Genomic DNA, 15,265 nt, shown 5'->3' with positions numbered 1-15,265 from the left:
TGAATAATCAATACATAAACTTTTTTTTTTTTTAGGTAATTAACACTTAAAGACTGTTTTTTAGGGGGACATTTGTAGACTTCTTAACAACTCATTCATCATCATTGTTTCTTATTATTTAATAATGTTGGATGGTGAGATGAGTCTAATCGATCATCTACATTAAACTATGAACAACTGCATAAATGAATTGCACATTATATCTTTATTTAAAAATTTTACTCAAAACTTTAAGATATAGATTTTACTGATCATCTCACTTATATAGTGCTCAACTCATTTAAACAATATATGAAACTTATAAGTCACCTCATACTTCTCAATAATTTAACTATTCCCTATTCTTCTATTGCAATTGCAACTTGACGTTTTAGTTGGCAAAAGCTTTGTCGTTTGATGCTTCCTTGTCCCACCCAACCTTAATTGAGGTTTTGGGGTCAGATTCTATGATTTCCACAATATCTTGCTTACTTCGAGCTGTCCCTGTTGCCAGAGCACACGTACATTATTTAGGTCTTCATATTTCTTAATCTAATTTATGGTACAACTTTAATTTGTTATTTATGCCATATTGCTATTTAATATGCAACATGATCACCCATATCCATATAATTATTATTTTTATGTGTTCATGTGCACATGACTCTTTGGGCCATGGTGGATGTAACGTACCCTTCTTGAAGTGACGTGGCACTTCATTAATGCCTATATAAAACCCAAATTTCCCTCATACAATCCATTCATCTTAAGCCTTTTTCCCTATTCACTCTATTATTGTTCATCCTTTTTCTCCTATTCTTCAAAGTCATAAACAACTAATACCATTTTTATTATTTGTACTAAAATGGCTTCTCAAGTTTTTGAAACTTTGGCTTATGATGTAGAAATCAAGGGTGATCTTCTCATGTCACTAATGGAAGAGTTACCATGTGATGAGAGTAATGATGAAAGGTTAGATAGTTTAATAAGATCTTTTGAGGCTGAAATAAGTGAAAGCAAGATGTGTGACCATGATAATTCAACATGCATAGGATCACAATTGAAGAGCAATTTTGAAGAATACTATGATGAATCATGGAACATAGGACAAGTGGTGGAGGAGGGATATGACTTTGGAGTTGAATGGGTGGATATGGATTTGATACCATCCTTCCAATTTGATGATGGAAGTTGGGAGGCTATAGAGTCTTTTGGAGATGAGAAAGAAGTGATGGTTGATCATTTAATGGTTTGTGATGATGGGTATGATATGGGAGAACATGCTTACAATTCCTTTTGGCAAGATAATTATGAGATTGGGTTGGTGCATTGATTTGTTATTGCTTATGTATAGATTGTAGTCATGTTTTGTAATTAATTGTCAAACTTTTTTTTGTTATATGTAATTGGGCTGAGATTATATTCAAAAACTATTGAGGATTGCTTTTTAGGCCCCCCCAATATCTCTTTAGGCCCCCTAAAAATACAAAAATAACCTTTATAATATATCCGGTAGTTACATACCGGTAGTGCATTTTAAATTTTCACATTTTAAACCTTCGGTATGTACATACCGGAGGCACATTTTCAACTACATGTATGAAATTATCAGATGGTTTACCGGGGTCCAAATCTTCTATAAGTTTCCATATAGTGGAAAACGTGACAAGATCCTTAACTCCGTTCAATATGGATGGTCATTGGTCAATCTTTTATTGATACTAGGAATGAGAGCCATGAAACTGATGCTTCAGTAGTTGCAGATTCTTTCACTTCCGAGTCTCTTATCTTGACAGAAACCATCGACGTATATCCGACAAACGCACCTTATAAGAGGAAAGTAAGCCTTGCAAATGCTGAGGAATTCAACCATTCTAGCACCTCTAGGAAAAATTTAGTTATCATGATCTTTCTCATAGGTCATAATTTTTATTCTTTACATGTTTGCTAGTTTTACCAAATATTGCATTGCTCTATATAGGAAGAAAACAAGTACTGATGATGCCAATGGACCTAAGACACAAAAGAGGTTGCAATTGCAAAAGGTCTAAGTGTACAAAAAATACTGTGAATGTTTTCAATTTGGTAATTCCAACAGTTTGAAAATGTGCCTTCGGTATGTACATACCGGAGGTGCAAAATGAGAAAAGTTAAAATGAACTACCGGTATTTATCTACCGGAAGTCTTATAAAGGTTATTTTTGTATTTTTAGGGGGCCTAAAGAGATATTGAGAGGGCCTAAAAAGCAATCCTCAAAACTATTTATGAATTTGGACATCAAAATATGAGTCTCCTAATCACATGTCAATTTTTAGTTGACAAAAACAAAGCATATTAGTTTTTTTTTTTTTTTTTTTATCAAAAAAGCATATTAGTAGATCATTCTAATTAAATAGTATATGATTAGATCATTTTAATTAGGAAAGGTTATTTTCGTCATCCCTTAATTTGATTTCATATAATGATTTCTTTATTTAACATTTTTTCACCTAAATTGTGTCATTTTAATTCATTTGTTTATGGATTTTCAAGTATTAAATTAAAAATACATATGAAAATACGAGTGAAAGATCATAGATTTAAATACTAAGAGCTTGAATCAAAATAAAACCATAGATTTAAATCTTGAAAATCCATATGCAGATTGATCGAAAAGACAAAAGTGACGTAAAAAAAAGTTGAAGAACAAAACCGTTATCTAAAACTGAATTAAGGGGGGACGAAATTAATTATACTTTTTAATTAGGAAGACTCGAAATTGTCCTTGAGATTTTGAGTGTCTTATACGAATTATGAATCTAATGCCTTATTTTGTGTGTATGCACTTGTTGTTTGTTCGTTTGTATCTTGATTTAAAATTTGATCTGTCAGACTTTGATCATTCGACTAAGATGCATATGACTACATACAGTTACTTAGGAAGTTAACACTCGAACATTAAAAGCAAATTTGCAGACGACCAATCACCCTTCAACTTCCAAATAGATGATTTTTACTTAGGGTTTGTCTAACATATGCAATATTGCACATGTTAAAACAAGCCAAAAGCAAAAATGTTTTACCGAAAAACAACAATTATTTATTAAAAATATACATATTTAATATTAAATACACAAGTTTCACTACTAGAAACTCTCGATTTTCCTGCAGAATTACCTGCGGATATTGGTGAAAATTCCTTAACAAACCTGTTTCCTGCGAATTTTTCAAGGATTTAGGATTTTGGGATCCGCAGGAAATGTACATCTTAAGGAAAAGTGAAAAATCGGCAGGAAATATTCTGTCAATATTTGAGGAGTTTTTCTGCCCGATAGCATATTTCCTGCGATATAGGCACTTCCGCAGCAAACAACACAAGAAAATCCGCAGGAAATTGTAATATTTATTTAAAAAAATTGCACTTCAATGCATTCGAGATAAAAAAAAATTATAGAAGGTGCAAATTTTAAACATTTCAGCTATAAGAACAAAATGAATGTGTAGAACAGAATAATGTTTATCAATTGCACTCATCCTAAGAAATAATAAAATAAAAAAAATTGCATGTTCTATAGTTGAACCTCCAATATCCAATTGCTTATGTCTCATACTCCTTATCATTACCGAACATTTCCCCCCACTCCCCTTATCAAGAGGTAAATTTCTAACTAATGATATTGTTATAAAACTTGGACATTACTGTAATGGTTTCATACATATATATTATATATAAAGAAAATAACCTTACTTAATTAATGATATGCTATAAATATAAAAACGACATGTGGCATAAAAAATCTTACTTTATATATACTATGATTTATTGATTATGTTATTTTCATCAATCAATTGCTCTTCTTTAAAAAAATTAAAAAAAATCAATCAATTGGTCCATTTGGATTCCTAAGCTTGTGACTAGTAAAATGACAAGATATATGATACAAATGGATTCCTAAATAGTGGACTAATTATTCATCAATTATTAAGCAATGAAACTGTTTGGAGTGGTCCAAAAAAAAAAAAAAAACTTCTTGGATCCAATGACTAAACAAGGATCAATTCATCGCTTTGTATCCAATGACTAAAAAAATGGTTAATGAATTTAAAGTGTCCATTTATAAAATAGAATCATAGTATTATGATAACATCTAACTTTGGTACCAAAAAACTCATGATTATAAACAAAATCATTTTTTTTAAGAAATTATAAACAAAAGCATATTACCTGTTGTCTGTGGTTATTATCAACTTGGAAAAATAATACACTATTGTCGTGTAATTGGTGAGAAGCTTCATGTATGTGTTTGAATCTAAATTATTAACATCTATAGACTTACTCATTCATCATTATCATAATCATCATTAGCACTTTCCGTTTTACTATTACTATTATTTATATAAGTAGTATACTAGTATTTAGATTCTATGATTTGGTCCTCGTGGGCTTAACTCAGTTAATAAGAACAATGCATAATATATGCAAGGTATGGGGTTTGAACATCAGACCAAAAAAATAAAATCCATGATTTACAATTGCAATCGCAACTTGACTTTCTTTTTATAATCAGATATTCTCTGCGTACAACTGCATAATATTTCAAACAAAGATCATTAATTAAGTTAGAAGAGATATTTTACCGTTTCATTTAAGTTTCCTTATGTGCAAACTTGATGTTTGGTTCATTATAAAGGGATTGTATTTCGTATCAAAAAAAAAAAATGTTTTGTCTATTCATGTTTACTTGTTCCACCCAACCCTCAATTGTTGTTTTGAGGTCAGATTCTATTATTTCCGCAATATCTTCCTTACTTTGAGCCGTCCCTCTTGCCAGAGCACACGTACATTATGCCACCATATTTCTTTATCTAACTTATTGTACAGCTTTAATAAATTATTTATGCCATATTGCTAATTTGATATGCAACATGATCACCCATATCATATACTTATTGTTTTTGTGTGTTCATGTGCACATGACTGTTTAGGCCATGATGGGTGTATTGTCCCCTTCTTGAAGTGACATGGCACCTCATAAGGGCCTATATAAAATCCTAACTTCCCTTGCTCATACAATCAATTCATCTTAAGCCTTTTTCTCTAGCTATTCTCTATTCCTCTCTATTATTTGTTCATCCTTTTTCTCCTCTTCTTCAAAGTCATAAACAAAGTATACCACTTTAAATATTTGTACCAAAATGGCTTCCCAAGTTTGTGAAACTTTGGCTTATGATGTAGAAATCAAGGGTGATCTTCTCATGTCACTAATGGAAGAGTTACCATGTGATGAGAGTAATGATGAAAGATTGGATAGTTTAATAAGATCATTTGAGGCTGAAATAAGTGAAAGCAAGATGGGTGGTCATGATAATTCAACATGCATAGGATCACAATTGAAGATCAATTTTGAAGAATATTATGATGAATCATGGCACCTAGGACATGTGGTGGAGGAGGGATATGACTTTGGGGTGGAATGGGTGGATATGGATTTGATGCCATCCTTCCAATTTGATGATGGAAATTGGGAGGCTATAGACTCTTTTGAAGATGAGAAAGATGTGATGCTTGATCATTTAATGGTTTGTGATGATGGGTTTGAGATAGAAGAACATGCTTACAATTCCTTTTGGCAAGATAATTATGAGATTGGGTTGGTGCATTAATTTGTAAAATCCTATGTATAGACTATAGTCATGTTTTGTAATTAATTGTCAAACTTTTGTTTTTGCTATATCTAATTGGGCTGAGATTATATTCTAAAAAAGTTTATAAATTTGGAAATCAAGATACGAGTCTTAACCACAACAATTTTGTAGTGACAAAAACAAAGCATATGACTTTGCTTATTTTAATTAAGCAAACCAAATTTCGTCCTCCCTTGACTTAATTTTAATAATGAGTTTGTTTTAATAATGAATCTCTTAATCTGGATTTTCAAGCATCAAATTTAAAATTCATGAAAACATGAGTGAAAGACCATAGAATTAAATACTAGAAGCCCATGATGAAATAAAACCATATATTTGAATCTTGAAAATCAATATGTAGATTGATTAAAAGGACAAAAATGTTGTGTAAAAATAAGAAAAAGGACAAAGTCCTTATATGGAATTAAGTTAAGGGACGAGAGAGTAATTTTGTATTTCAATTAGAAAGACTTGGAGTCGTTCTTTAGATTTTGAGTGTCTTGTACGAATTATGAATTTATGTCCTATTTTGTGTTGGTTGGACGTGTCTGGTTTGTGCATTTCGGCATCCACTAGTATGGACACCCGTGCCAAACACGGGCTAGAATTTCGTGATACTTAAAATACTGCAAGAAAATGTAGTATTATTCTCATTTGGATAGTTGGTCTATGTTCAATAGGCTAACCCACCCCATAAAGTTCAACAATGGTATCACAACCCGGTTTGATCTCAGATGCATAAAGTAGGCATGGCAAAGGGGTGCAATTGAGAAGGATTTTATGTTTCTCGTCCGATCCACGACTCTAATATACGTACATGTTTTCCTACTTATATTCGAGAAATTGAATCGCATCTTTTTCCCCATAGGGTTTGGGTATCCTTGCCTCATCCTCATCCCCATAGTGAATCATTTTTTTTAATACAAAATAAGTATTTTCATTCAGTGCAGGCAATGTTATACTACATTATTCAACAATATACTAACATTAACATTTTCATGATCGAGTAATTTGGTTACTCCTTTCAATTTCAATGGCAATTATTATAACATGGAAAAGCTTAGTAGGTAATAAGGTAATTTTCTACATTTGAAATGAGTTTGAGTATGTGTTCAGGGTGAGTGCTTATATCCATGTTACCCATCTTGTACCTGTGTTGAGAAATCAGAGATAACCTAAACTCATATCCAAACTCAATGAAAGCGAAGAACCCCCATCAAATCGGGGTGCGTTCGGGCGGGTAACCGCGGATATGAGTTTTGTTGTCATGCATAGTAGAAAGTCTCATAATTGAGGGAGTGATGTTAATGTGTCAAGTGTAAGTTAAAGTTCCACATTGAATGCAAGAGTGGATGTTGATAAACATATAAGTGATATGACTCATATACCTAATGTCTTAAGGTCTATGATGAAGATTTGGTGTAAAACTCACTTGTGTGGATTCTCCAAGTTTGATGTGATAATCAAATTCAATGCAGGATCCCCTCAAAGTCACGATGTTATGATGACTTTTGGATGCCATTCACTGAATATGTTCATTCAACCTCTATTATTTTAAATTCATTCATTTTTTATTTTTGGTGGCAAGTGATAATGGAAATTTGTATATATGTTACACTAATTTGACAAAATACATGTTTATTACATATTTAAAATTATGTGGCGTTTTTTTAATTGAATCTATTTTTTGGTAAAATAATTACACAAAAATTTCAAACTCTTTCAACAAACTCGTAAAATTACTGACAACTCACACTATTACCTATACTCTCACAAACAAAAAGCACAATATTATTTTTTTACCTTATCTTCTTTCATGTTCAAATTCCCTTTTCTTATATGATTTTTTTTACTTTGAATATCGTTTCTTTCTTTTCTTGAAAGGAATGAACAAAAATCTCCCTCCATGACACACCACCAACCAACATTTTTGAACATGTTATGCCTCCATTTGACCTTATTAGACTATATCACCTAATTTCTGTCGCGGAGAGTTACACAGTTGATTAACAAATGTTAATGTATCAAGTGTGAATTAAAGTTCTTCAAAAAAAAAATGTTAATTAAAGTTATATTGGATGAAATAGTAGAATTTTAACAACACATAAGTGAGATGATTCATATAACTAGTGTCTTGAGATTTAGGGTGAATATGTGATATCAAACTCGATGTAGGTCACCCATAAAGTTTCAAAACTATGATGAACTACTTTGTTAGTTTTTAGATGTCTTTTGTTTAATTTTTTCATCTTAAATTTTAGTTATTGGATGTCATTCGCTTTCATGCTATTTTTTTTTATTTAACCTCCATTATTTCAAGTTCATTTGTGGTATATGACAATGAAAAAATTTAGATGTGTTTTGTTGAGTTGAAAAAATATATGATTGTTTGAAATTTTAAAATGATGTGATGTTTTTTTAATTGAGTCTAATTTTTGATAAAATAATTATATCAAAATCTTCAATTCCTTCAACAAAAAAAAAACCTTTAAAATTATCATCAACTCATTTCATTCCCCGTACTATCTCGATTAAAGCACACATTCCATATTTTTTTCCTTATCGTTTCTCTCATGTTAAAATTCATTTTTCATCGATTTTCTTTTTCAAATCTAATTTCTTTACACTCATGAATGAAAGAAACATAAAACTACCATCTTAAAATCACCACCAACCACCTTTTTTACCATATTGTGACTCAGCTTGACTTTATTTGTCAATGTCCCCAGATTAAGAGAAATGAGTTATATGTCGTACGTGAGATAAAGTTCTACATTAGATGCAATAGTAAGTGGTGAGAAAAATATAAGACAGATGACTCATATACCTAATGTCATAAGATTTTGGGTGAAAGAAATGAACAAAAATCTCCCTCTTATCTTCTTTATGTTTCTAATTTATTTTCTCTCTTATAATGAAAAAAATGAACATAAACATCCCTCCATTAAATCACCGCCAACCCACTTTTATTTTTACCATGATATGCCTTCTTTGATCTTGTTTGTCTATGTTACTAGATAATAGATGTAAAGAGTCTAACACTTAAGAGAGAAAGATGTTGACATGTCATATGTGAGTTCAAGTTTCACATTGAATCCAAGAGTAGTTGGTGAGAAACATATAAGTATGTTGACCTATATACCTAATCCCTTAAGAATTTTGATGTAGATATGATGTCACTCTCACTTGAGTAGTTGTTCTTAGCTTAATGTGATTATGAAATTCAGTTTAGACCCCTTTGAAAGTCCAAACATTATGATGATCTGTTTTTTTATTTTCTACTTTTGGATGTTATTTTCTAATCATTTTATCTTAAATTTTAGTTTTTACATGTCACTCACTTTGATACTATTTTTTATTCAACCTTCATTATTTTAAATTTTTTTACTTTTTATCTTTGGTGGGATCTGATTGTGACAAAATATAGTTGATTATGTCAAGTTAACAAACTACATGTTTATTAGACATTTTAAGTGAATATGTGATATCAATCTCAATTGAGTGGATACTCTTAGCCTGACGTGATGATCCAACCTGACGTGAATTTGAGATTTCTTACATTGTGATTTTTTTTCATTGTGATTTCTCACTAGAGTCACACACCAAAGATGTCCTTACACTTACAGCGGGAATTGAATCCATGACTTTGCGGTTCAGTCAACTCATTATCAACTGATTCAGCTTTCATCGCCAAAAACTTGATGGGGTAAATTCGCAAGTGCACGGTTTATCGAAGTAGTAAAAATAGAGTATCGTTCCAATACGGAGTAGTAAAAATTAGTTTTAGAGGTTTTTTTAATTAACCGGGGTAGATTTAAAAAGAACATGCTTGTTAAGGGAATTTTATCATGAAAAATGTCTTGCCAAAATGAATGGTTAAATTGACTTTGGATGACAACATCTTGATTCTGTCCATTTATCTCAATTTTTTTTTCATTTTCATCTCTACCATTAAAATACAACAACCATTATTCTTTATATTTTATTCTCATTTTTTTCTCTTTTGTTTGATGGTTGAAATTCCATTTAAAAAAACTTAATTTTTATTTAATGAAGAGCATCTAAATCCAAACATCTTTTGTCAAAAAAAAATAAAATAAATCCAAACATCTCCTAGTTTTCTTACCAAAAATATAATGATTATAAACAAAATCATGTTATTTGTTGTGTGTTATTATTATAAAATTGGAACACTGAATATTGTAGGCGAATTGGTGAAGGTTCCTTTATGTTATAAAATATTGGACAAAATTTATATGTATTTCCTAGCTCTTTTATTTCCTAGCTCTTTTATGTATTTTCCGTATGCTTCTTAACTAAAATACTGCACTTTTTTATTACAACTAACTTTGAGGAAAAAAATCATTTGACAAAATCATTGATAGTTTAGTTAAAAATCATAGGAAAAGTACATAACAAAATGCATCTAAGTTTTATCTTAACATATTGACACGTATGGATTCCTTTTTTTTTTTTGAAGGAAACACGCATGGATTCCTTAACAACTTGTTCCTTCATTCATTCATTCGTTATTATTATTATTATTTAGACGATTCATTTTTTTTTTGAAGGAAGACAATACATTTTTTTTGTTATTGCAACTTGATGTTAATTGAGCTAGTGAAATAGTGAAAGCTATGCTTTTTCATGTTTCCTTGTCCCACCCACATTCAATTGAGGTATTGGGGTCAGATTCTACGATTTCCACAATATCTTGCTCACTTCGAACCATCCTTATTGCCAGACCACACGTTACATACATAATATACTTCTTTATCCATTATTGCACAACTTTAATTTAATACCATATTGCTATGCTATTTTGTTATGCAACATAATGACATATCATCACCCATATCCATATAATTATTTTTGTGTGCACATGACTGTTTGGGTCATGATGGGTGTAATGTCCCCTTCTTGAAGTGACGTGGCACCTCATGAATGCCTATATAAAACCCTAACTTCCCTTGCACATACAATCAATTTATCTTAAGCCTTTTTCTCTATTCTATATTCTCTTTACTATTGTTCATCCTTTCTAATTCTTCAAAGTCATAACAAATTAAACCATTTTAATTATTTGTACCAAAATGGCTTCTCAAGTTTGTGAAACTTTGGCTTATGATGTGGAAATGAAGGGTGATCTTCTTATGTCACTAATGGAAGAGTTACCATGTGATGAGAGTAATGATGAAAGGTTAGATAGTTTAATAAGATCTTTTGAGGCTGAAATAAGTGAAAGCAAGATGGGTGGCCATGATAATTCAACATGCATAGGATCACAATTGAAGAGCAATTTTGAAGAATATTATAATGAATCATGGAACATTGGACAAGTGGTAGAGGAGGGATATCATGACTTTGGAGTTGAATGGGTGGATATGGATATGATGACATCCTTTCAATTTGATGATGGAAGTAATTGGGGAGATGAGAAGGATGTGATGATTGATCATTTTATGGTTGGTGATGATGGGTTTGATATGGAAGAGCATGCTTACAATTCCTTTTGGCAAGATAGTTATGAGATAGGGTTGGTGCATTAATTTGTTATGGATTATGTATAGACTATGTTGTAATTATTTCTCAATCTTTTTTTTTTTGTTATGTATAGCTGGGCTGAGATTATATGCAAAAAGAGTATATGAATTTGGAAATCGAAATATGAGTCTCTTAATTACATCAAATTTGTGACAAAGAAACAAGTAAAGCTTATTTTACAAAATAGTAGGATGGATCAAAATCGGTGGGGAGGTTGCTAATGGTTTTTGTATAGTAGACGTAAGAATAGTTTCAAGTATCTTTTTAATTGTGTTATCAATAGCAAGGTTATTATAGGTACATATGTGACCATTACTCTTGAACAAAATCAGCAAAAATAAGGAATAACATCTGCACACACAAGTGAAAACTAGGTTTATTTTAATGTACCATTCATAACATAGCCATAGGGAGTATTTTCATGTGAGAGGGATGTGTAATTGACTTAGCAACAAAAGGGAAACTCGTTGTCAAATAAGTAGAATAAGTTGAGTAAAAATAGGATTTGACTAAACACAACATTAACCCACTTATTAATAGAATGGTCAAGAACACTGTAAAGAAGAGAGGAAAATGCATGAATGACAAGGGATATTAAATTGGTCAAATTCGTTTTGAAACCAATGGAAAGGGAGGCATGTATAATCCTACACTTTTTTCGATCAAACCAAAATGGAATATATTACAAAAAACACATTTTGAGAAGCACAAGATGTGCCACAACAGAACACAAGAAGTTCAAAACAATATTTCAACACAACCACCAAACCCAACTACAAAATAAATTCGCCAAAACCAATTAGGCAACCCAAAAAATTACATACCCAAACTAAAGGATTTAGCGGTGGTAATCAAAAGCAAAAGTGACATTGTGATCCTTCAACCACGAGAAAGACTTGAGCTTAATTCTATCAAATAGTTGTTGTAACGTTTAACAACTTGTAGTTTCTTTCTTTCCAAATCATCCAAACATTCGAAAACTAAATTAAGTTGTTGATTCAAACAGATCGCAACCAACCACACATAATTGAGAATCCTGATGAAGAATGTCTCGTCGAATAAGTTGTCTTTTGTTGAAATCCGGTTACGAAGAAGACGCCAAGCAAAACCTAAGACTTTCAAAGGGTCTTGGTTATGTCAAATTAAATCTCATATGACAAAATGAATAGATTGGTCTGCCGTTGTTAACAAATGATAAACACAACAAACATTATAACCTTTCGCAGGCTCCGAGTACCATTGCCACGTATCGACAAGATCATCCTGCAAAACAACATCATAAAGAAACACACAACACTCCTCCAACATCTCCTCCTCCAAAACATAAAACGCATGATTGCTACATAAAAATGATTTAACAACTAAACTCTCTAATAGCTATTATAATCACGTCAAGCAGATCATTTGAAATACATAAACTATAATAATAATAATAATAATTTGTACCAAAAAAAATTAATAATAATAATTTAACAAAAGGAGGATTTACAATATTCTTAAATTCCTTACGCATAAAATAAATTGTTGAATAAATCATGAATCTAAGAGAATCTCTGGTCTCTACTAAGGACATATACAATGCATATAAAACGTTGAGATGTTACACTATCTATCATAATTAACAAGTTTTTTATTTAATGATTTTTATGATTTTGTCTAATAAATATTTTTAGGGTGTGGGATAGCAATGTTTCAAGAGCAGTTTTTATCCCTCCCTATATCTAAACATTCATTTGACTTTATTTTATCCTTTTTCAAATTATTAGATGTATTTATTATTTTTTCCTAAACATACCCTTAATTAATTGTCTTGAAATTTGAAATGTTAAATTTAATAGACATACAAACAAAAAAAAATTTAGTAATTTTAACATACAAAACAGACCATTAATTACACCGAAAACTTTTTCTAATAATTGTGGAAAAAAAAAAAAACAAAGGGCCTTGGACATTTATGTTCGGGTGATCGGGTCACAGTTCTTCAAATCGAAGGTTCATACTTCAGACGAGTTCAGACAGAGACATCAATAATTCACTCAATTGTTTTTCATCTTCATCCTTCCTTATAGTTTGATTATTTTACCCATTTTCAAACCAAAAATTATTTTTTTATTTTCATTTGTTGCTTTCTTTGTATTATATTGTGTGCAATTAGGGTAATGAAGATTAATTGATGGCTACAGATCCTGTTTCAATAATTAATTGCCCAGCTTATTGCTGTTGGTGGTTTTCTTTTCCAGGATTTGATGATTGATATTCACCTTACTCATCTGACACCTTCTTTGCCACAAAAACAAAAAATTCTTTACTTTATTAGTTTTTTGTAGTTTTGATTAATGTGAGTTTATATGAATGAACAGTTAAGAAAATGATGAATAAAGCAGGTACTTCTGATATATAGTTTGACACATCTAGTTTTTATTCTTATGGTGCAGCTTACTTTATTGTAGTTGTGCTGGGAATTTGGAACTAGATTGTGTTTAATTACTTATATGATTAATTGCTTACTGATTTCTTCACTGTCCATGTTATTATTATTGCTTATATTATAAATATATGAAGCACGGACACGACACTGACACATTGACACCGCTAATAATTTGAGAAAATCGCATAGTTCAGTGTAATCATATGTGTCGATGTCGTGTCTGATACCGGGACACTCTTAATCCGAGGAGTGTCCGTGTAATCAAAATTTGTGCTAAATTTTAAATTTTAGTTACTGCATTTGACATGAGCATTGCAAATTCTTTAGAGTACAATTTTGATAGGTTGTTTGCTGTGGACGGACTGTCTATTATTTATCCTTCGAAACTCCAATGATGATAGATTTCCTCTTTTGGAAGTAGAAATTGACTTGTTTGGTGCTAGTTCGACAAAAACAAGGGAAAATGAATCTGCGTGCCTTAAAGCTGAACTTGTTCATTTTCTTTTGTTTCGGTTCAACTGATATCAATTAAGCCATCATCTCAGCCATTAAAACGAGAAAGATTTTGAGCTTCTGTATTTGTCCACCTTAGAACCTGCTAATATGAGTATTGCAATCTTAGTGTATATTTGGTTTCAATTTTGGACGGCGCAAAATGGATTCTAGGATGGGGCAAAATGGATTCTAGTGGTGTAAAAATGATTTTGACATGTTTGAGTGTCTCAAAGTAGAACTGATTTTGCTTTTAGACTTAATGTGCAAATCGATCTATATCATGTAGTAGTGGAATTGTGATTTGTAGCTTTCAAACAAAAATCAGCTTGCCATGCTGCTATTCCTACGAAGGTAATGTTACATAAGAGAGGTATGTCTCCGACTGATGTCTGCACTAGATGCAACTCAACCAGCGAAGATGTTTTCCACTGCCTGCTGGATTGTGCATTCCCTAGGAACCTTTGGTTAGCTATCAGCTTCGACAACATAAACTTTTTCTTGGAGCATAACCTTGGCTGGTGGATCATTATAGGCCTCGACAGACAGCTCCCCCACCTGTTCCTTTCAGCTGTGTGGCTCCTTTGGATGGCTAGAAATCGTGCCTGCATAGCCCAAGAACCTTCAACAAGTTAAGCTGCAAATTCTTAATTATGCTCATCTGTTCAGACTTCATTTCCTTTAAATGCTACTCGGGCTCGAATTGAGATTTGGAACTCTTGGCACCCAGCTGAGGGGAGTGCTTCTGTGTTGAATGTTGACGGTAGCAGTTTGGGGAATCCTGGTGCATCTGGCTTTGGGGGAGTCCTTAGAAACTTCGACGGCTCCTGGATTGGAAGTTTTTCGGGTAGTGTTGGCTTTTCAAATGTCCTTCATGTTGAGCTTCTAGATTTATATGATGGGTTTAGGATTGGTTGCAACAAAGTTCTTAGAACGCTGGTTTGTTACACCGACTCAACCTTGGCTCTTCATTTGGTGCAAAGAGAAACAAATATTTGGCATCATTATGCGGCTATTATCCAGAATACCAAGGAGTTATTAGCTAAGAATCAGACCATCCAGCTAGTGCATCAGCTTAGAGAAGGAAATGCAGTTGTGGATTGTTTTGCAAAGCACAAAGCTTCTGGTAGCCATGTTTGGCTGGAGTTTATCGA

At 31.9% G+C, this 15,265-nt stretch overlaps 3 protein-coding genes across 3 annotated transcripts; all 3 read left to right on the top strand.

Moving 5' to 3' along the window:
• The first annotated feature begins 735 nt into the window (after positions 1 to 735).
• LOC11416421 (uncharacterized) lies at positions 736 to 1,429 on the top strand. The gene has a single exon (XM_003596175.4). It carries the CDS (start codon positions 845 to 847, stop codon positions 1,310 to 1,312), a length of 468 nt encoding a protein of 155 aa, XP_003596223.2. The 5' UTR covers positions 736 to 844; the 3' UTR covers positions 1,313 to 1,429.
• Positions 1,430 to 4,906: 3,477 nt separating this feature from the next.
• LOC11415404 (uncharacterized) lies at positions 4,907 to 5,745 on the top strand. The gene has a single exon (XM_003596174.4). The coding sequence runs from the start codon at positions 5,156 to 5,158 to the stop codon at positions 5,621 to 5,623; it is 468 nt and encodes a 155-aa protein (XP_003596222.1). The 5' UTR covers positions 4,907 to 5,155; the 3' UTR covers positions 5,624 to 5,745.
• Positions 5,746 to 10,623: 4,878 nt separating this feature from the next.
• LOC11426136 (uncharacterized) lies at positions 10,624 to 11,330 on the top strand. The gene has a single exon (XM_024777393.2). It carries the CDS (start codon positions 10,741 to 10,743, stop codon positions 11,194 to 11,196), a length of 456 nt encoding a protein of 151 aa, XP_024633161.1. The 5' UTR covers positions 10,624 to 10,740; the 3' UTR covers positions 11,197 to 11,330.
• The last annotated feature ends 3,935 nt before the right edge of the window (positions 11,331 to 15,265 follow it).

This window comes from Medicago truncatula, chromosome 2 (genome assembly GCF_003473485.1).
Source record: "Medicago truncatula cultivar Jemalong A17 chromosome 2, MtrunA17r5.0-ANR, whole genome shotgun sequence".
Lineage (NCBI taxonomy): Eukaryota > Viridiplantae > Streptophyta > Magnoliopsida > Fabales > Fabaceae > Medicago > Medicago truncatula.
Note: the sequence above shows the minus strand (reverse complement) of the source record. Positions and strands in the feature narration are given on the sequence as shown.